The sequence below is a fragment of the Mya arenaria genome, chromosome 17 (genome assembly GCF_026914265.1).
Source record: "Mya arenaria isolate MELC-2E11 chromosome 17, ASM2691426v1".
In the NCBI taxonomy this organism is placed as follows: Eukaryota; Metazoa; Mollusca; class Bivalvia; order Myida; family Myidae; genus Mya; species Mya arenaria.
Genome location: NC_069138.1, coordinates 5944468 through 5965573, shown reverse-complemented (window position 1 = coordinate 5965573; position 21106 = coordinate 5944468). Strand labels below are relative to the sequence as shown.

Below are 21106 nucleotides of genomic sequence, written 5' to 3'. Positions count from 1 at the left end.
GTTGAGACATTTGGCCTCCTTAAAAATCACTAGGGCTGATTCTGAATCAATTTTCATAGAATTTGAAAGCCTGTTTGAGAGACTTGAACTGCCATGGGACAATCAAGTTTTTGTACTACTGGACTCATGTAACACCAAGAGGGGAAAAAATCTGGCTTAGGGACCAGAATACGTCAAAGTCCACCATGTCCACAACGGCTACGCTGCCAAAGCATTTAAGTCCCGCTTGGATATTACTTGGAATAATATATATAATAATTAATAACAATATATTCTCATCAAATGTGCAGAAAATGGAATAAATACTCTTTATATGATACTTAAAATTGAATAATTAACACTTTTACAATAAACATTTGCAAGCATGATAATCGATATGTTGTTCACTATTATAAATTAAACATTCCACAGTGTAGACTGTTCATACACAGGCATTTGATCATAGCCAGTTGAGTTTTATGGGAAGTGGACAACTGAACCAAAATGTCAGGTACATGTCTTATGCCTGTGACTTCAGGTAAAAAAAGTAAATTTAACTTTGTTTAAAGACAAAGGTGTTAAACTTCACTGCTAAGATTCCTGATAATTGTTCTGATTGTGGATGTCTCGTGTTGAACATAATTATATCTACCAAACCGAAAGGTGTACTCCATGAACACTATTCTAAGGCAAAAAAGGGTATTAGAATCCCTGAAATACGGAAAGCTTCGGGGGGCTTCGCCCCCCTGATCCCCCCACCAGGGCTTTGCCCTGGACCCATCGGGGGCCTTAAGCGGCCCCCTGAACCCCATGCAGAAATTTCAGGATTGGCAACTTGGCTCTATTATCATCCATGAAGGATCAAGCATATCTTGTTAGTCAAATACATGCATATTTGCACTTCAATGTGCCGTGACACTTTATTGAATGAAACCAAGCTGTGCATTACACTTTACACTATTACATAAGGACGTACAATACACTAAGTCAGAACTTGTCTGTAGCTCTGAATACTGTTTACAGTAGATTGCTTAAATTTTTGGAGTTTTAAATATTTAAAGAAAATGTGAATCAGTCAAGAGATGAACTTGAAATTTAGCCTCTGCTAAAGATATATCTTGTAATGATAAAATATGGATAATAATGTGGTTTTCAAGCTGCGCTTTCACAGATTTACCATTTTTACAAAAAAAAAAAATTGTCTTGGAAAGAGCAAATTTTTGTGTAAGATTGCTGACAAAAAATCAGATCGTTACTAACGGTTTAAGAAAAAATGCACAAAACGTCAATTTTTTATAAAATATAAAAATCTGCGATCTAATTTTTTGTCAGCAGTCTTATATAACTGGTTTCCAGCCATGTTCCAAGACAAAAAATAAAAAAAAAGTTGTCAAAACGTTCAATCTGTGAGAGTGCAGCTTTAACAAGAGTAATAACATATATATACGATATGAATAACTTTTGATGTTTTCTGCAAAATGAGTTGAGATTTTCATGTTTTTCATATGCTGTAATGGGATATTTCTTTCTGGGATCTTTGAAACTATTTCTCAGTCAAGCCAACATATTCCAACATTTATCCCATCCAAAGAAGGACTAGATAAAACTAGATAAAATTGCCTGAAAGGTGAAACTGACTGCATTTCTCAGTCACATACGAAGTTCCTATAACATGAAACTGACTGCAATTTTCAGTCATATTCAAATTTTATCCAATATAAAAATGACTGCAATTGTCAGTCACATTCAAACTGCGTTCAAGTTGAAACTGGCTGCAATTCTCAGTCATGTTGTAATTGCCATCAAGATTAAACTAATTGCAAATCTCAGTCACATTCAACTTGCCTGCAAGACCGAACTGGCTGCATTTTTCAGTCACATTAAAGAGTTTTGCGCAATAAGTTATGAAACTTTAACTCCCACGAGACATACAAACAATTAAAATTTCCAAATCAGTTTCTGTGCCAATTATATAGTTACAATGTACTTGAAAATGCAGTCACTTTTGTAGCATGTCCAATTTGGCATTCCTATACACAAAGTCATGATGGAACGAACATATGGTTGGGTGGTTGAATGAAGCCATATTGCAGCTGAATGCTTTTGGCATACTTTTATAAACCCTTAAACAACTTTTCAGAGGAACTTTAACATGGAGTATCAGCTGAGTCGTAAGACCCTGGGGAGCTTCGGGCTTCCAGGACACGCCCACACCATCAAGAACAGAGACCTGTCCGGCGGTCAGAAATCCCGGCTTGCGTTGGCTGATCTTACCTGCAGACAGCCTGATGTTGTTATTTTGGTAAGTATTTAGTTGTAAATGAAATTTGCTAAATTGTGTCAGGTAATCTGTATACGGTAGTTAGGCCAAAGAAAAATAATGTTTTGATTCTAATTAGTGGGAGAGATTCGGAAATGTGGAATGATTAATTTATGTCTTCAAATATAAGAAGTGAAAGATTTTAATTTTGGGACAGTTTTAATAGTACACAAAAATTGTCAGTTTTGCTGATAAATGAATGTTTTTTTTTATATCTTGGTGTTTGTGGACTTTGTGTTTGTGGAGAAAACGTACATACACACTGTACAATGCATAGCAGATTATTTTGTCCGGGATAGTTCGTAGATTAGGCATTGCACTTTCTGAACCATCTCTTTTTAACGACTTGGTGTAGATCCTTCAAACTCTATTGATTTTAGGGTCAATCATCAAGGTGATAGCGAATTTAACTAGAAAATATATGGGTATTAACATATGGAGAGTCCGAGACACACCTGACTTGTGGAATTCTAGTATTTACATAATTATGGCAATAGTTAAAATGCTTGTATAAAAAAGCTTAAAAGTGTAAATTTCTATGTGGGGTGGCAAAGGATTTAGTAACACTCTGATTTTAAATATTCTTAGGTTATTCAAGAGTGTTCTGTACAATACAGAGATGTGTTTAGACTGGTACACAACTTGGAAATCCTAAATGATTTTCACAGCTGAGTACGAGTTCAGATATATCCCATATTTTACAAAACTAAGTTAAATGACTTATTCATTCTATACCTTTAAATACAGAAGTTTTTGAACGAATGTACGTCCCGACCAGGGCTCTCACTAGGCTGAAAATTTTGTGAGAAGTGACTTTTCCCTTCAGTCAATTTAGGTAGAAGTGGGGAGGCTTTAGGGAGAAGTGATACTTTTCGTAACACCTGATACGAAAACTATGCCATACCACACACCTCAGTTTATATTCACATTCAAATTGATTGCTAAAAATAACTAAATAAAATGCTCATAAAATAATGTATCATTTTTGGCTCAGCAAAATTGTATTTGTCAATGTCACATAGTTCATTTCCAAATAGCATCTAAAATGAAACAAAAAACATGACAGCTAAGGATTTGAAACAATCAAAATGACCTTATAAACGAACTGTCAATATAGTAGGGGGACGAATCTTATTTTGGTACGTTCGGGATAGGGTACGAATGTCACATTCAGCTATGCTGTTATTTACTTGTCTCTAGCTAAATAATTTTCAATGTGCTGACATTTAAGAACCAAATGACATTAAAATCACTGTCCTTGATGAAAACTTTACCAATACGTAATGGGAGGTTGAAAAATTAACTTGGAAAATTGTTCTGACAAAATGGCGATCTCGCCGATTTTTTTGACATCGTAAACCGGAGAAAAATACTGTTAAGTAAACTCTACATAAAGTAAAAAAAAAAATTGTGTTTACAATTCAATTTTTTATCATGAACATTTAACTAAAACCAATCAAATATTTGTTGATACGTCATGTTATTGATTTTCTTAGCGCCACTTTGCCGATGGCCCGAGATGGGACTCCCGACACCGAATATATCGCACGGTCACATGTAAATGATGTTGAAAATGAGAGTCTTCGATTGGATGTATAAATTAGGTATAGGATTATAATTATGTAATCCCTTTCGTCTGTTTCAGGATGAGCCCACAAATAACCTGGATATTGAATCTATAGATGCTCTTGCTGAGGCGATAAATGCTTTCACAGGAGGTGAGTGCATAAATTAAAAACAAAACAAAAAACAATTGAACATGTATTTAAACTTTTGGAAAATAGATATATAACAAATGCAATGGGGAGAAATTTAGACATTGAATATATTTTGCAAGCAAAATGTATTACGAAACAATTTTTATGAAGAAAGACCATTTATGACGAAATTAAAGGTTTATTTTAAGGTATATCTGTCCAATGTACGAATAAGCATGTTATAAATTCTAGTGCTACTGGTTAAAATACTATGGATTTTATGTTGCCCGGCACAGCAAAAAATATGTCTCACTCAAATAGTGCCATGAAGAGGGATATAGCATTAATATTCCTAAATTCATTATTTTCATTCTGCTGCATTATTGACTTCTAGGTGTCGTGATTGTGAGCCACGATGAACGACTTATCCGAGAAACAGACTGTCAATTGTGGGTCGTGGAAGATAAAACTATCAACGAAGTTGATGGAGGGTTTGATGACTATAGGAAGGAACTTTTACAAGAGTTGGGTGAAACCATAGCAACACCTGGAAATGTTGGAGCGACGGAATGAATTTGTTATATATTGATGAAAAAGTGAATAAACAGTTTAAAACTTTGAAAATAATGATGAAATCGTATTTGATAAAAAAATAATTTTATGAAGGCTTTGTGTGACAAAATCATCGCCTGAAAGTGTAAATTCCCCGAACTGAAAAACACTACGCCTTGTTATTTATTGAAAACTGTCGAATAAAGTAAAGAAATATTTTATTTTGATTCATTTATAATGATTCATTTATAACCGATCCTATCAGAAAGAGAATCCAAAACACGAATAAACTATTTAGTATACATGCATTCCAACATTCTTATTTGATTGCTAGAATAAATGATATTGTTATCTAATGTTGCTGAAGTTTATATATATAATTAACTAGCCGAAAAAATATACTGAACTAGTGGAAGTAACGTCATCAGATGCATCCATTTTTTATGTCAGACATGCAGGCTACTTCCATGAAACCATCATGAAATATGTATATATATGGCAGAGCGATCATTTGTAAAGAACTTTTTAAAGCCAAGTTTCAGTATTGCATGATCTCTCGCCCTCTTATATCATGCTTGATTTTTTCTGGTAGAAGCTCAAACTGTTCTTGACAAGCTGCTTTCCATTCTTTCGCTTCCCTGTCATTTCTTACTTGTGTGATAGCTGCTTTCTTCATCTTTCCAGATGTTTCTGCATATTGATACACCCATCGTAACTTTTGTAGGTTTTCTGACCATTTAGTAGAATTGAGAACAAATCCAAATCCAGGCGAAGGAGGTTTCTGACTGAAAACACCACTAGGCCTTGTTGATCCAAATATTCCAGAAGTTTTGTTTTCAGGCTGAATATTTAGTTTTTCCTGAATATACATTTGTATAGTTTGACCTTTTTTTCCGCCAAAGCCGTTAAGAAGATCTTTTAAATCTGCTGTGTTTATTTCATGTTTTTTAATTGTTTGTTTCTCAACGATCCTCTCCATCTTTTCTGAAATAGGATAGACCGTTGCCGCTGACTCTCTATCTTTTTGTGTAGCCTCAGCTGCTATACCAATACAGCGTGCTCGCAATTCATCAAGTTGACATGTTTCCGCTATCGCTAGATGTCGATACACCTCCAAACAGCAGCCAGGTGAAGTAGGATCCTCCCATTTAAACAGTTCCTTCACCATAACCTGCTCACATGCGATTCTAAGATGTTCAGTTTGGTATTCGTTCGCGAGATAGATGACATCATAAACGCTTTCCGCTGAAAAAATGGAAAATGTTTTTCACTTTAATGAGAACTGAATCTTACTTACCATACACAAATACACTAAGGACTCAAGAGTTATCGCAGGTGTCCATTAAACCGTATATAAAATCGGAACTGTGAGTGCTTACATGTTGTTTAAATACCACTCAAAGTGGAAACAGGGGATACGTACAAGTTGCTAATTCCACTCGCAGTGGAACAGCAATTGTGTTTCACATTGCTAATGCCACTCACAGACAAACCAACTAGTGTGTTCACCAATTACAGACGGAACAACGAGTGTGTACCCATTGCTTATACCACTCACAGTCGGAACAACGAGTGTGTTCACGTTGCTTATACAACTCGACGTCGGAACAGTGAGGGTGTACACGTTGCTTATACCACTCACAGTCGGAACAGCGAGTGTGTACACGTTGCTTATACCACTCACAGTCGGAACAACGAGTGTGTACACGTTGCTTATACCACTCACAGTCGGAACAGCGAGTGTGTACACGTTGCTTATACCACTCACAGTCGGAACAACAAGTGTGTACACGTTGCTTATACAACTCAACGTCGGAACAGCGAGTGTGTACACGTTGCTTATACCACTCACAGTCGGAACAACGAGTGTGTTCACGTTCCTTATATCACTCACAGTCGGAACAACGAGTGTGTTCACGTTGCTTATATCACTCACAGCCGGAACAACGAGTGTGTACACGTTGCTTATACCACTCACAGTCGGAACAGCGAGTGTGTACACGTTGCTTATACCACTCAGTCGGAACAGCGAGTGTGTACACGTTGCTTATACCACTCAACGTCGGAACAACGAGTGTGTACGCGTTGCTTATATCACTCAAAGTCGGGACAGCGAGGGAGTAAACGTTGCTAATACCACTCAACGTTGGAACAACACGTCCTGATTTGACCTGATGTCGTCTAAATTATTTTTGGGACACACTAGCCTCCATGCCAAGTTTGAGGACAATTGATGCAGGCATTGTCATGTTATTTCTCGGACAAGATCACGTTCATGATCATTTTGACATTAACCTTTGTAACTAATCCAAAATAACAAGAACGAGGTAATCTGCTGGCCACATCCAACCTCTATGTTAAGTTGAATAACCATGCATTGTCTGGCTATCTCGTGGACAACCATTTTGCATTCAATGTCACTGTGATCTTGACCTTTAATCTAATGACCTCCAAATCATAAAGGGTCATCTTCTGGTCACAACCACCACCTCCATGTCAAATTTGAGGGCCATGGCTGCAGACATGGTCAAGTATTTCGCGTTCGAAGTCACGTTCCATATAAACATTGACCTTGACCTTATGACCTCAAAAATCTATAATGTCATTTTCTGGCCTCGCCCAACCACCAAATCAGGTATCAGTGTCATAGATTCAGGCAATGCTCTTCGAATTAAAGGTCACCGTGACCTTGGCCTGCCTACCTCAAAATCAGTAGGCATCATCTGCTGGTCAGGGCTCACCTCAAATTCAATTTTGAGGACCATATGGTCAAGCATTGTTGAGTTATCACTCGACAAGCTCGAACGACCAATCAACATACCTTCTCTTGTTCGAAGTGAGGGGGTTATAACAAAATGTTTGTCTACGTTGCTAATACCTCTCACAGTCGGCCTCAAACACGTTGCAAATATAAATTACAGAGACGGCTGAACTGTTCAATTAGGAGTTATATAAAATGTTATAATTGGAAAGTTTTTATACATATCAGTATGCGTACAATGATTGAACATAATAACGATTAACATAGGCATCCTGGTAAAATGAAACCAATCTTTACGAATTCTCAAAAACATAATTCTAAAAATGTGAAATGTAATTTGGAAAAATTCCTTGTAGTATGTGTGTTTAAACCAACGGTAGAGTTTGACACATTATATTATTATTATTAAAGAGTAAGGTGTTCCTACCTGTCACTTTCTCCATGATGTTAGGATAGAGACATCTTAGGAACATTACGAAGGCAGGCAACTTTTTGTCAGGAAGGGGTATTTCAGATTTCTCTTTCTCCTTGAAGTCACTTTGAAACATGGCCAGGAAAACTGGGGACGAAAACGCCAATACGGCCTTGGTAACTGGAATCCTGCGACCTTCAACAACAAGCGTAACATCCGCCAAGCCGTTTGATTCACCAAACATAGACACATCAACAGCCGAAGTTGTTTCTGACACCGATTTCTTTAGCAAAACATATTCGTCGAGTACTTCCTTGATGTCGTTTTTTACAAAGGACATGTTAACTGTTTAAGAACTGTTTTCTCGAAATTATAAAAACAAAGGTGACATTTACCACGTCAATCTTCCGTCATAGAAAATAATACCTTAATAAACAATAGCCTTAGCCCTCGTTGTTGCCTTAGACAATACTGATACCATGAGATTATCATTGCTACCAAAAATAAACGTTTGCATTTTCTGAAAAACGAAATCGAAAGTAAAATTTAAATTTCTTTGGAAAACGAAACCGAAAGTAGATGATTTTTGAAAAAAATAATGTATATCAATTTACGACGACGAAAACAGTTGTGAACTCAAAAGTTCACCTCTTCCCTGACGACACATTTTAACGTAGTTAAAACAAACAAAATGTGTTTGTATGCAACAAATTGACAACCGAAAACAAGAACTTTAGAGCAAACTATTTATCTTGGAGATTCAGATGCATTCAATACTAAATAATCGCCGTGTTATCTAACATGCTAAGAGAGGACAAGTGTTTTTAAAATATCTTTTGAATGTGCAGTGTTGAAAGGAATATCTTCAGTTTGCCTTAATCAATACGCTGATCAATCAATGATAAATTATTCCCAACTTCAATGTCGATAAAATCGCTTGGCTGTGGATATTGCATTTAAATTCTTTATTTGTAATTTTATGATAATGCTAAACTTGTGATTTGAGTAAAATTTTCTGCGCTTGGCAAATGTCACATAAATTATAATAATTTAAGGAAAACCAAATAAAGACTGTAGTAAGATTATCATTGTCTATCATAGTACTTATTACGAAATTTTGTTTAGTTTAATATTCTTAACAAGGAGTTTTCGGACATAACATGGCACACTTGGATAACAGTAACGAGGAAATAATGGAAAAAGTTGATATAACACGTAAAGGTTCTAGTCAGGACGAGACATTGCTAGAATCAAATTCAGCCATTGATGTGTCTATTTTTGGTGAATCTAAAGGCTTAGCGGACGTTACGCTCATTGTGGAAGATAGGAGGATACCAGTTACAAAGGCCGTATTGGAGCTAGCGTCTCCTGTTTTCCTGGCTATGTTTCAAGGCGACTTACAAGAGAAGGAGAAATCTGAAATACCCCTTCCTGGCAAAAGGTTGCCTGCCTTTGTGAAATTTCTCAAATGTATCTATCCTAACATCATGGAGAAAGTTACAGGTAGGAACTATGGGCTTACTTAAAATGGACATCATTATCATCATCATCAGCAGCAGCAGCAGCATCACAACTACCGACACAAGCTCCCCCCCCACCATCATCATCATCATCATCATCACAACCACCGACACCAGCTCCACCACCGCCATTGCCATCATTATCAGCATCATCATCATATCATTATCATCATCATCATCACAACCACCGACACCAGTTCCACCCCCGCCAACGCCATCATTATCATCATCATCATCATATCATTATCATCAGCATTACAACCACCGACACCACCCCCACCACCACCATCATCATCATCATCATCATCATCATCATCATCATCATCACAACCACCACCAGCGTAATAATAATAAGAAGAATGAGAAGATTTTTTTAATAATAATGATAATAATAATAATATATTGCCCAAAACGCCGACTTCATTAATAGACCAACTATTCACTTGAACTTCAAATGTAACATATTCAAAAGTATAATTAAAATAAATCATTTGCATTTTTAATCGTCTCGGTCGGTTTAAATAACACTGTTTATATTAATGCTGCTCCACCTTTTAAAAGGGTGATCCACCGTGTAGTTTTTATAGCTACATTTAATTGAACATTTAAACCTACAGTGTCTTATTTTTCAGTGGAAAATGTTTACGAAGTCGTTTATCTCGCTAACGAATATCAGGTTGACCATCTTAAAACCGCTTGTGAACAGGTACTGTTAAATGAAATGATAAAATGGGAGGACCCTTCTTCTCCCGGTAGCTGTAGTAAGGTTTATCAACATTTAGTGATAGCTGAAACATGTCAACTTGATGAACTGCAATCACGCTGTATAAGTATAGCATCTGGGGTCACAAAGGTAGACAGGGAGGCAGCTGCAAAAATCCATCCTATTTCAAAAAAGGTGGAAATGATTGTTGACAAGCAGGCGATCAGAAAACTAGAAATAAACACATCCGACTTGAGAAAATTACTGAGGGTCGTTGGTGGTGATAATTTACAGGCTGTGAAAAATTACCTTACAAAAAAACAAAATATTCAGCCTCAGCCTGTATCAACTGGAATGTTTGGAAACGTTCAGCAGACTTCCATGTCAGGGTTCAGTCGTGGTTTCGGCCAGACAACGTCGGTCGTTACTTCACCGGCTGTTTTTGATATCGACCCTTCATCATTGGCAAACAACCTACAAAAGTTACGATTGGTGTATCAATATGCTCCAGATTCTGAAGACGCGAAGAAAGAGGCCATTCGGAACGTTAGAAATGACAAATTGAAAAAAGAATGGAAAACCACTAGTGAGAAAGAGTTTGACCTTCTACCAGAAAAGATCAAACACGATATAAGAGGAAGAGAGGTCATGAAATACTAAAACTCGACGGAGCTGTAGGTGTGTTATGACTTTTATCGCGCCTGTCTGTATTTTTGATCGAACGAGACTTATTTCTATATTTACCCACTTAACTTGGCACAGATAACCTTGATATTGACATTAATATGGGCGCATATTTTATGGATTTATGTATCTCGAGAAAACGTTGCATGGTTATTGTTGGTTTTTATATTTGTCTGTGTGCTATGTTAATGAGTAGGTGTCTATAGTTCATTTTCGTTTTGACCATAGCCTGGTGCCCCTATAAAAGGTTGTTTTGTTTCTACAGGGTTTGTTCCTGTATTGTTCATTGTATTAATAAGCATATCTTACAAGTTGGTTGTCTTTAAATCATTAAATGTATTGCTTTTATGTTAAGTGCTATTTTATATAAACATCACCTGTAGACGAAAAAATCAATCCAGAGCACTGGTAATAGCTCTTAACAGGTTCGATAAAGTCCTTAAAAGACAGATATCTGAATAGCTTGCCCTCATGCCATTTTCAATCCTTTATCTTTCACCCTCGAGTAAGACTACACACATGTATATTCTAAATATTTGTCAAATTAAAGAACTGATTCACGAATTGGTAACAACATATACCATAAACAATTATATGGCATTTTAAGTACGCTATTGTTTTTGTATTAAACTATTAAAAGGAAAAAAATCTTTAATGTAAAGTTTTCAGTTTACCTAAATGCTTTCATATCGACTATAGATAATGTAAATATCGTTGAATTTTTATATTGAGACAAAAACGTCTTAAGCAAGAAAACACGGTTGAAAGTTAACCGCCCGCAAGATAGCAGATAGTTGATAAATCTTCATTAAGGAAGTTAAACTGTATTTTCTCACTTTGTAAACGATTGATTTCTACAGAAATGTTACTTTGCTTATTTGTTAAAATGCTATAAAAGAAGTAAGGATGTATAAAATGATGTTTCGTAACAAATATAGGATCTGACACTCGTTGTCATTTAATACAAGGTTTTATTAAACGAGTTCATGAAATTTGTTAGTAAGCGAGCCTCTGGCGAGCTTACTAACAAATTTCATGGACGAGTTTAATAAAATTCTTGAATTAAATGACAACGAGTGTCAGATCTTTTTTATCACATGCTTCAAACGATGTTTTTATTACCAATTAAATTCCACTTTCTGAACCGATTGTTTGACAGCCAAAGTACTCAGAGTAGAATGTCAACGATGCGCCATATAAATAGTTCCAAATTAAAATGACAAAAGTAACTAGCAGTTATCAAGTTTTAAAAACTGATTAAGCGCTTAACAAGTCGCAAATATAAAAATGTGTAGTAAAATATCCAACAACATGATCAACGAACGATTTTAACCAAAAAAACCCCAATAAGTACACAATTTGATGACGTCACACTCAGAGTACATGCATTTACGCGGTTTATGTGACCTACATCGGTCTGTCAAGTTTTACTGTGCACGGATTTAAAAGTTATTCGCTGTCGCTTTCTACGATGATTTTGCAGCGTTTTCTTGGTGTACATGGTGTTTCACAACATGCAGATGATAACGGCGAAGCCTTACTCTGTACTGCATGGATGTTGATGTTAATTTCCACCAGGAATGTTTCCAGAGAACATGATGTTCTAGCTGCCATGGGATGTGTAATGAGATGTCTGTGTTGCGGAATTCGTATTTGTGTTTTCGGTAACCGACAGCTGATTAAATTGGCAAGCAAATGGCATTGATTGCATATTGCTTGTGTTGGTCAAAATGGAGATGTTTGAAATGTTCTTGTGGTGTTTGTCACTATTGTGGCTGTATTTGTTGACTAATTGGATATTTCTGTGACTAGTAATCTGCATTATCTGGTAGGCGGAACATTGTTATCAGAAAGTTTTTGTACAAGATGCTTTCTGGCACTATGATTCGTCAGCCATTTCTCTCCCGGAAGTTTTACAGCTTCATTATACGGTAAGTATTTGTTGGCATTTAAACCATTTTGTTTACAAACAATGCGGAGGGATATCTAGGTTGCGTGTGATTAGTCTGGCCAATAGAAATGTCTGATAGGTTATCTTACACATGTGTAAGATAAAAATATTCGTAATGGGTATATTACACGGAAAACAAGGGTAAGCATGTGATAAAAATATATTCTACAATCAGGCACACATCTATTTTCAACATTGGTTATGTTATTGAAATTTGAAACATTTAAAAGTTAAGTTTTATATGCCAGCGTCATAAAATGATATTCAAGACGTTAGAGAATATGGGTACAAGCAAGATTCTTGTAATAACAATTTTAGCATTTCACACAACATAATATAATATCTTACAATGCAAACAAGGGAAAGGTCCTTTCATTAATACTTTTTAATTTCATTTTAAACGTATTAAAAGCAACTAATTTTAAAGAACGCACGATTCTTTAGCCGTTGTTGAACGAAGCTGAAGACTTTAATGGCGGTTCGTCAATACCTATTTGTACCTTGGATGAAAATGTCCAGACGAAGAGTTCTGCCGTTGTGTTAATACCATTTGGCTGACTGTTTAGCAAAAGCCAAACACATAACACCAGTTTAAACTAGGGTATTTACGATTGCATTGATAATTATGGTACCTTAAATGAAGACCAACTTTTAAATTATATCCTGGGCCAAGTATTTGGAAACACCTTAAGCCCTATGATTCAGTAAACTGATCGTAAGCTGTTTTCATGCGTTCTCTCGGTTACTTTAAAACGTTTATATTTAAGATTATATCATAATCTCAGTAGTTCTAACAGCAGTCTATTTCTTTACAAAGAGTGTCTGTGATTACATACTTAAAAGAAAAAAAGAAGAACTAAGATTGTTTTTACTTCTTTTTTTTCTTCATTATCCATCAAAGGTGTTCAAAGGAATATAAAAAAAGAACAATCATGTTTGAGTAGTATTATTTACACTGAATATGTTTCACACACATTTCGAAATAGTCTATTTTAAGGCTGGTGGCCCATGTGTACACATCGACATTTGCAAGCCGCTTACGTACATGTGTAAGCTGAATTATGCTGTGTCTATTCCATACATCGGAATCCGCATCTTATACACATGTGATCGGGTATTGGGCGAATATTAGCAGGAGCAGACATAATGCGAACAGAGGATTGATTTTCAAAAGATTTTTTTTCGTTCAATTTGAACTTGTTTTTGCTTACAAATTGCGTTTATTAAGTTTATAATGGTGTATCTATTGAAAAATGACTTTCCCGGTTTTAATATTTAAATGGTAGCTCTTTATTGTTGCTCAAAAAGACAATTCTATAATCTGTTTTTGCGGACACATAGGCTATGAGTTCCATTTTAAAATGAGAATGCTTAGTGCGAAGCCAAAGAACGTTGAACTTAGATGTGATTTTCACGCAATAAAATGCATTTCAGGTCACGGAGCAAAACGGATATTACTTGATTAAGTCAAAATTAATCCATGGTAGATCATTAATGTTTAAATGGCAAATTATCTATTATAAATCGTGTTATAAATTGATTTTGACCAAATGATTACATTTATTTTGTACATCGTCATATGAAGCTGTTATCCTAATTAAATGTGCATGTTTTCGGTATATTTTGGAAACAATGAATAGTGGGTACGAAACCCATTAAAGGGTTATGCCATGTTTTAAAATATAAGTAGTCGTGTTAACTTTGCCGAGTATTCACTGCTGGAATAAGACAACATGGCCGTTCGAAGACAATAAACCAAACGTTTACTTATATACATATGTTGATGTGTGTTTGTTTTGTCTGTGTTGATGTGTACGCCTTGTGCATTCGTTTAGTCCGTGTTAGTTATTATGAACTGTTTATTATAAGTATTCCATGAAAATGTGAATCAACAATGATGTGTTAAGCAACGTTTGTATCTATTTCAAAGCTTTATTCATGTAAAGTGATTAACAATATTGTTTGTTCCTTTACTACCTATCACTTCTTATGTGTATCCTATTATAAACTAAGTATTTTTGCAGATATGAAATTATAGCCAGAAAAGAGACAAACACGAATGTGAGAATAGTTGCTTTTGTCCTCTCCCACTTCATTTATGGGAAAAATAACATAACGAGTACTGGATGGAAAAGGACTGATGTTAAATAACATGTCATTATCATTTAAATGGTATTCATTTAATAGCAGTCCTATAAAGTTGTTCAAACATCTTAGAACATTGGCATAAACAACATAAAAAATAGTTTTAATAAAAGTTCATTATGAAGACGAGCGTTGAATTGAGTTGTGGTGAAGAGGAAAGGGTTGAACATTTTTTTTTCACAATTGGTATCGCAAATAAGTGTGATTTAGTGTGCAGGTTCCGGTGTTGTAGACAATTCAGGTTACATTATACTATTATTTTAGAAACATGCCGTTCTGCCATGCGAACAGAATCATGTAAAATACAAAGACATTTTTAAAATGAATAAATTTATAATTCGTACACCTTGTCACTTTTATTTTTTACTTAGTTCTCAATTTTGTAAAGTCTAACATATGATACCTCAAGTATCTACCTTGTTTAATTTTACGTTAACATTTCTAATGTGTAATTGTTAAGGTGAATAAAATATTGGATAAGGCTTACCTTTAACCATATCATGTACATTTTCAATTCAAACTCCCAAAATATTTAGGTTGCACATTAAGTAGCTTTACACTTTATGTTTCGTTTGTACTACGTACGTTTGTCCTTGAATGCATCAATGCATCTAAAAATAACATTTACACAGTTTTGCAGATTAAAAGGGCTTACTGTATTTGTATATATTTATTTTTACATGATTATATCAACTCGCATTTATCTGTTAAGTCCAGCAAATTTGCAAAACCAAACTTAATTTCAGAACATTTTTTCAGTCAACATTTTGTCAACAAATCGGGCAAACAAGGAGCGCGATACAGTGTACGGTGACCCGGGTTTTAGTAAATGTAAATGTTACTTTCGGTTTCGTTTTTCAAACAATTCAAATTCTTGTTATTTGACAACAGAGGCTATCTCATGATACGAGTTGATACTTCCTATCTAATGTAGTTTAGTTTGCCTATTGAACGTTGTTTATGTGGACTTATTTCTGTAGCTTTACAAATAAATATTGGGCTATTGTACATTAATATATTGTTAACTGCACCAGAAGGCGGACATTTATTCGGTTATAATAATTATAGTCACATTTATTCGGATTGTTTTAAGAAAACAATAATTAACATTAACCATGGCGCTTGTGAATAACAGCGACAATGATCTACAGAATAAATATACTTCTCTAAAATCTGAAGGTTTAGATCATACACTGTCAGAAACAACTTCAGCCATTGATGTGTCTATGTTTGGGGAATCAAACGGCTTGGCGGATGTAACGCTTGTTGTTGAAGATCGCAGGATTCCAGTTACCAAGGCCGTATTGGCGTTTTCGTCTCCAGTTTTCCTGGCTATGTTTCAAAGCGACTTCCAGGAGAAAGAAAAATCTGAAATACCTCTTCCTGATAAAAAGTTGCAAACATTCGTACATTTTCTCAAATGCATCTATCCTAACACCAAAGAGCAAGTGACAGGTAGGTACACCTTACGCTATTTTTAACATGTACGTCAAATGTCCTACCTACGGGTTTCAGTTAGACAAAAATTATATTTGCAAAAATCCACTTCACCTTTTTTTTCCCCTAAATATCATGATGCTTCCGAAATTTAATTATTATTTTATGTTATAAAATGTATGTTAAAACAGCATCCGGATTAAGTTTGCAAATCCGGAATTTTTGCAAACTTATTTTTTTTATTTTTCACCCAATGTTTTTTATTTTTGTATTTTTAAAATGTGTTAGGTAATACTAATAAGAGATATTTTTTGTTTCCTGAAATTTAATTTAGAAATATGTTTTTTTGGCATTTAAAGTCAACTTTTCCAATGGGAGTCCCATTGGAAAATGGCCTTCCCATTGGAAAATGGCTTTTTCAAGCTTTTCCAATTGGAAAACTGGCTCTATTAAAATTGTGGGAGAATTTGGAACATAATTTTTAAAATTGAAATTGACTGTTTAATTAAGAATATTTTACACTCATTACATGAAAAATAATATATTCATTAAAAATGAAGAACCGATAGATTCATTTAAGGCATTTGTTTGCTAATCCTTCCCATGAGTGAATCTTTCCAATTGGAGGATTCCCACATTCAAAGTGGGAAAGTATGAACATTGGAAAATTCCAATTGGAATATTTGGTTAATGGGAAAATTCCAATTGGAGAATAAAGTTCAGTTTTAAAATGGGAAATTTCCAATTGGAAGGACAGGTAAGATTTTGTAATGGGAACATGTAGGAAATGGGAATAAAGAAAAATATTGCCATATTTAAAGCAAAAATTAGCAAAATGACACTTCTTACAATGTCCTTACCTGTCAACTGTCGACTTATCCATATTCCTCATCGCTGTTATACTATACAATGGTTAGCATGACGTCTAACCATCGTATTGCTTCATTAACCCTGTATCAGATACTAGTACAATTTTTTATCCGATTGAAAAAAAGACAAACAAAAAAATCCATCTTTCATCAATGTCACAAAAACGCTGTCGTTAAGCTTGATTACAAACATCTTGCCATTTAACCGATTATTTTCAAGGTTAAAGGCAACTAAAATTTGGTCAAGAATTAGCATTAATGAAGTTCTTTGAAGTCGAAGATATAAACTTTTTTACACTTCTATCTTTGTTAAAGACCACATGATTATGTTCATATATTTACACAAATTATAAAGGAGTCGGAGAGGTGATGGAGATCTATTGTATGAAAAGGCTTAATTTATGGTATTTATGGGTAAAAATAGTGAAGGAACGACTCGCCATACTGTCATTATTTCATGTACATTGTGCTATATGAAATTATTCTCGTTCACCAGAGTGATGGTGCCATGCGTTACACATTTGATTTATCACTATCAAACCTCTTGTAAATGAGAATGTGTGAATATGGTGTTGATAAATCAATGAATGGGTTAGAAAATAAACATTTTGAATTTTGAAAAAAAGAAGCCTGAACTTGAAGAATACTGCCATGACTAATGAGATGCAATGTGCCAGGCCGCAAAAGTTTTATCAGTGAACATATTAACAGACAATTAAGATATTACATTCAAACAGGGAAAAAGTAATATGAAAACCTATCGCTGTCGCTAAAGTAATGCACCAGTCAATGGTAAGCATCCCCCACCCCAGGTCCGGGGGGACAGTCGATGGTTTTGTGTTCGCGCCAAAATAGCGGGGAATTGGCCTTGGACCGACTGTGTAGCTCAAGGAATTTGGTCGAAGCGCTAGCGGTTTAAGCGCCCGGCGTGCGCCACCTCTAAAATAATCGAAGTTTACTGTTTTCATCAATATCGGAGAAACAAAGGTAATAAAATAAGCTCATAATGCACCATTTCCGACTACATACATGAGGGAGTAACCCCAAATTCCCGTAAAACAGTTTATGCCATATACTTTCGGTTCTGAGGGAGGAGCACATGTCAAAAGTTGCGCCCCTAAGTTACTACCCCTCTAACATCAATTCCTGGATCCGCACCTGCGATGTGCCATGTTTCCGCAACCTGGGAGATTTAACAAAAACGCTTCTGTTTCTGGGGCTGTGATTACGAAGTTCGTAATCACTGCTTCTGCTGTAATAAACCAAGATGATACTTGACTTCTACTACTACAAGTTACCTAGATTCACGTGCATTATTTAGCACGTTATTGCTATGTGTTTCACAAGATTTATACCATGTGTACTGCTAATATTTAGCATTCTCAAACATTTATTGTTGAATAAGATTTTAGCTGATAGCTATTTTCTATTTGTCTGAAGATGATGAAAAACATAATCTTATATATTCAACCTCAAGTCAGTTTCCTAGTCTGAATTTTGAGAGGATACAAAAAGTATTCCTGGTGGGTACAACCTTTAAGGTAAAAGACAGACACAAATACATGCTACCATACTTTTGAGAGGCTTTGCAGTGGATTTTAGTCTGAATTACAGGGAATATTGGTCTAAAGTCCAGCGGATTTTGGTCTTAACAATATCAACATTTATTATTTAAGACTACATACAGAAATTTGAATGCATATTTACTTATATTTATTTAATGATCTAGAATACATACAATAAAAGAATAAATAATATATTATGATATTATAATCAATTGTCAATGCATATGATAAATAAATAATACATAAAACAAGAGGGCCATGATGGCCCTAAATCGCTCACCTGAGTAAAAGAGTTTAACCTTTGTTATTAATATAGCTTGTTTCTCAAAGAATATTGAACAAGAGCTGTCAAAGTATGTGACAAATGCCCCCCAATGTGACATTGATCTATGAACAACTACATAACAAAAGCACCGCGAAACGGAGCATTATACGCCCGAAGAAGATTCGGCTTGAGGTCCTTTTAATGTAGTGATGATTTGTATAAAGTTAATTGAAAATCGCTTTATTAGTTACCAAGTTATGGCCCGGACACGGAATTGCTAACGGACGAGTAACAAAGATGTGGCCCGGACACAGAATTGCTAATGCCCCCCATGGTGATTCTAGTCTTTGAGGTATGGACCTGGAAATTGCGCGCAACACATCCTTTTAATGTAGTGATGATTTGTATAAAGTTATTTGAAAATCGCTTTATTAGCTACCAAGTTATGGCCCGGACACGGAATTGCTAACGGACGAGTTACAAAGATGTGGCACGGACACAGAATTGCTAACGCCCCCCCATGGTGATTCTAGTCTTTGAGTTATTGCCTGGACATGGAATTGCTAACGTCCCCCCATGGTGATTCTAGACTTTGAGGTATGGACCTGGAAATTGCATGTGACATCCTTTTAATGTAGTGATGATTTGTATAAAGTTATTTGAAAATCACTTTATTAGTAACAAAGATGTGGCCCAGACACAGAATTGCTAACGCCCCCCCCCCCATGGTGATTCTAGTCTTTGAGGTATGGACCTGGAAATTGCGCGCGACACATCCTTTTAATGTAGTGATGATTTGTATAAAGCTATTTGAAAATCGCTTTATTGGTTACCAAGTTATGGCCCGGACACGGAATTGCTAACGGACGAGTAACAAAGATGTGGCCCGGAAACAGAATTGCTAACGCCCCCCCCCCCTGGTGATTCTAGTCTTTGAGGTATGGACCTGGAAATTGCGCGTGACACATCCTTTTGGACACGGAATTGCTAACAGACGAGTAACAAAGATGTGGCCAGGACACAGAATTGCTAACGCCCCCCATTGGTGATTCTAGTCTTTGATTTATGGCCTGGACATGGAATTGCTAACGTCCCCCCATTGCTAACGGACGAGTAACAAAGATGTGGCCAGGACACAGAATTGCTAACGCCCCCCATTGGTGATTCTAGTCTTTGAGTTATGGCCTGGACATGGAATTGCTAACGTCCCCCCATGGTGATTCTAGACTTTGAGGTATGGACCTGGAAATTGCATGTGACATCCTTTTAATGTAGTGATGATTTGTATAAAGTTATTTGAAAATCACTTTATTAGTAACAAAGATGTGGCCCAGACACAGAATTGCTAACGCCCCCCCATGGTGATTCTAGTCTTTGAGGTATGGACCTGGAAATTGCGCGCGACACATCCTTTTAATGTAATGATGCTTTGTATAAAGTTATTTGAAAATGACTTTATTAGTGACCAAGTTGTGGCCCGGACACGGATTTGCTAACGCACCCCCATGGTGATTCTAGTCTTTGAGGTATGGACCTGGAAATTGCGCGCGACACATCCTTTTAATGTAGTGATGATTTGTATAAAGTTATTTGAAAATCGCTTTATTAGTAACCAAGTTATGGCCCGGAAACAGAATTGCTAATGCCCCCCCATGGTGATTCTAGTCTTTGAGGTATGGACCTGGAAATTGCGCGTCACATCCTTTTAATGTAATGATGCTTTGTATAAAGTTATTTGAAAATGACTTTATTAGTGACAAAGTTGTAACGCCCCCCCCCCATGGTGATTCTAGTCTTTGAGGTATGGACCTGGAAATTGCGCGCGACACATCCTTTTAATGTAATGATGCTTTGTATAAAGTTATTTGAAAATGACTTTATTAGTGACAAAGTTGTAACCCCCCCCCCCCATGGTGATTCTAGTCTTTGAGGTATGGACCTGGAAATTGCGCGCGACACATCCTTTTAATGTAATGATGCTTTGTATAAAGTTATTTGAAAATGACTTTATTAGAGACAAAGTTGTAACGCCCCCCCCCCATGGTGATTCTAGTCTTTGAGGTGTGGACCTGGAAATTGCGCGCGACACATCCTTTTAAAGTAATGATGCTTTGAATAAAGTTATTTGAAAATGACTTTATTATTTACAAAGTTGTGGCCCGGACACGGAATTGCTAACGCACCCCCATGGTGATTCTAGTCTTTAAGGTATGGACCTGGAAATTGCGCGCGACACATCCTTTTAA

The 21106-nt window shown here is 35.9% G+C and overlaps 4 protein-coding genes across 4 annotated transcripts in view; 3 read left to right on the top strand and 1 right to left on the bottom strand.

Annotated features, from left to right (window-relative positions):
• LOC128224117 (ATP-binding cassette sub-family F member 1-like) overlaps window positions 1-4764 on the top strand; it is a 33534-nt gene extending 28770 nt beyond the window's left edge. The window contains exons 19-21 of the mRNA XM_052933802.1: window positions 2120-2281; window positions 3945-4017; window positions 4391-4764. Of these exons, the coding sequence (XP_052789762.1) occupies window positions 2120-2281; window positions 3945-4017; window positions 4391-4569 (414 nt within the window). The 3' untranslated portion in view covers window positions 4570-4764. The remainder of the gene's footprint in view (window positions 1-2119; window positions 2282-3944; window positions 4018-4390) is intronic.
• Window positions 4765-4911: 147 nt separating this feature from the next.
• Window positions 4912-8236, bottom strand: LOC128224122 (uncharacterized). Its single transcript, XM_052933806.1, has 2 exons — window positions 7737-8236; window positions 4912-5793 (listed from the first exon to the last, which is right to left on the bottom strand). The coding sequence occupies exons 1-2, from the start codon at window positions 8059-8061 to the stop codon at window positions 5087-5089; spliced, it is 1032 nt and encodes a 343-aa protein (XP_052789766.1). The 5' UTR covers window positions 8062-8236; the 3' UTR covers window positions 4912-5086.
• A 123-nt stretch (window positions 8237-8359) lies between these two features.
• Window positions 8360-11453, top strand: LOC128224119 (uncharacterized). The gene is made up of 2 exons (XM_052933804.1): window positions 8360-9224; window positions 9874-11453. Exons 1-2 carry the CDS (start codon window positions 8882-8884, stop codon window positions 10602-10604), a joined length of 1074 nt encoding a protein of 357 aa, XP_052789764.1. The 5' UTR covers window positions 8360-8881; the 3' UTR covers window positions 10605-11453.
• A 4118-nt stretch (window positions 11454-15571) lies between these two features.
• Window positions 15572-21106, top strand: part of LOC128224121 (uncharacterized) — a 39914-nt gene continuing 34379 nt past the window's right edge. The window contains exon 1 of the mRNA XM_052933805.1: window positions 15572-16179. Within this exon, the coding sequence (XP_052789765.1) occupies window positions 15840-16179 (340 nt within the window). The 5' untranslated portion in view covers window positions 15572-15839. The remainder of the gene's footprint in view (window positions 16180-21106) is intronic.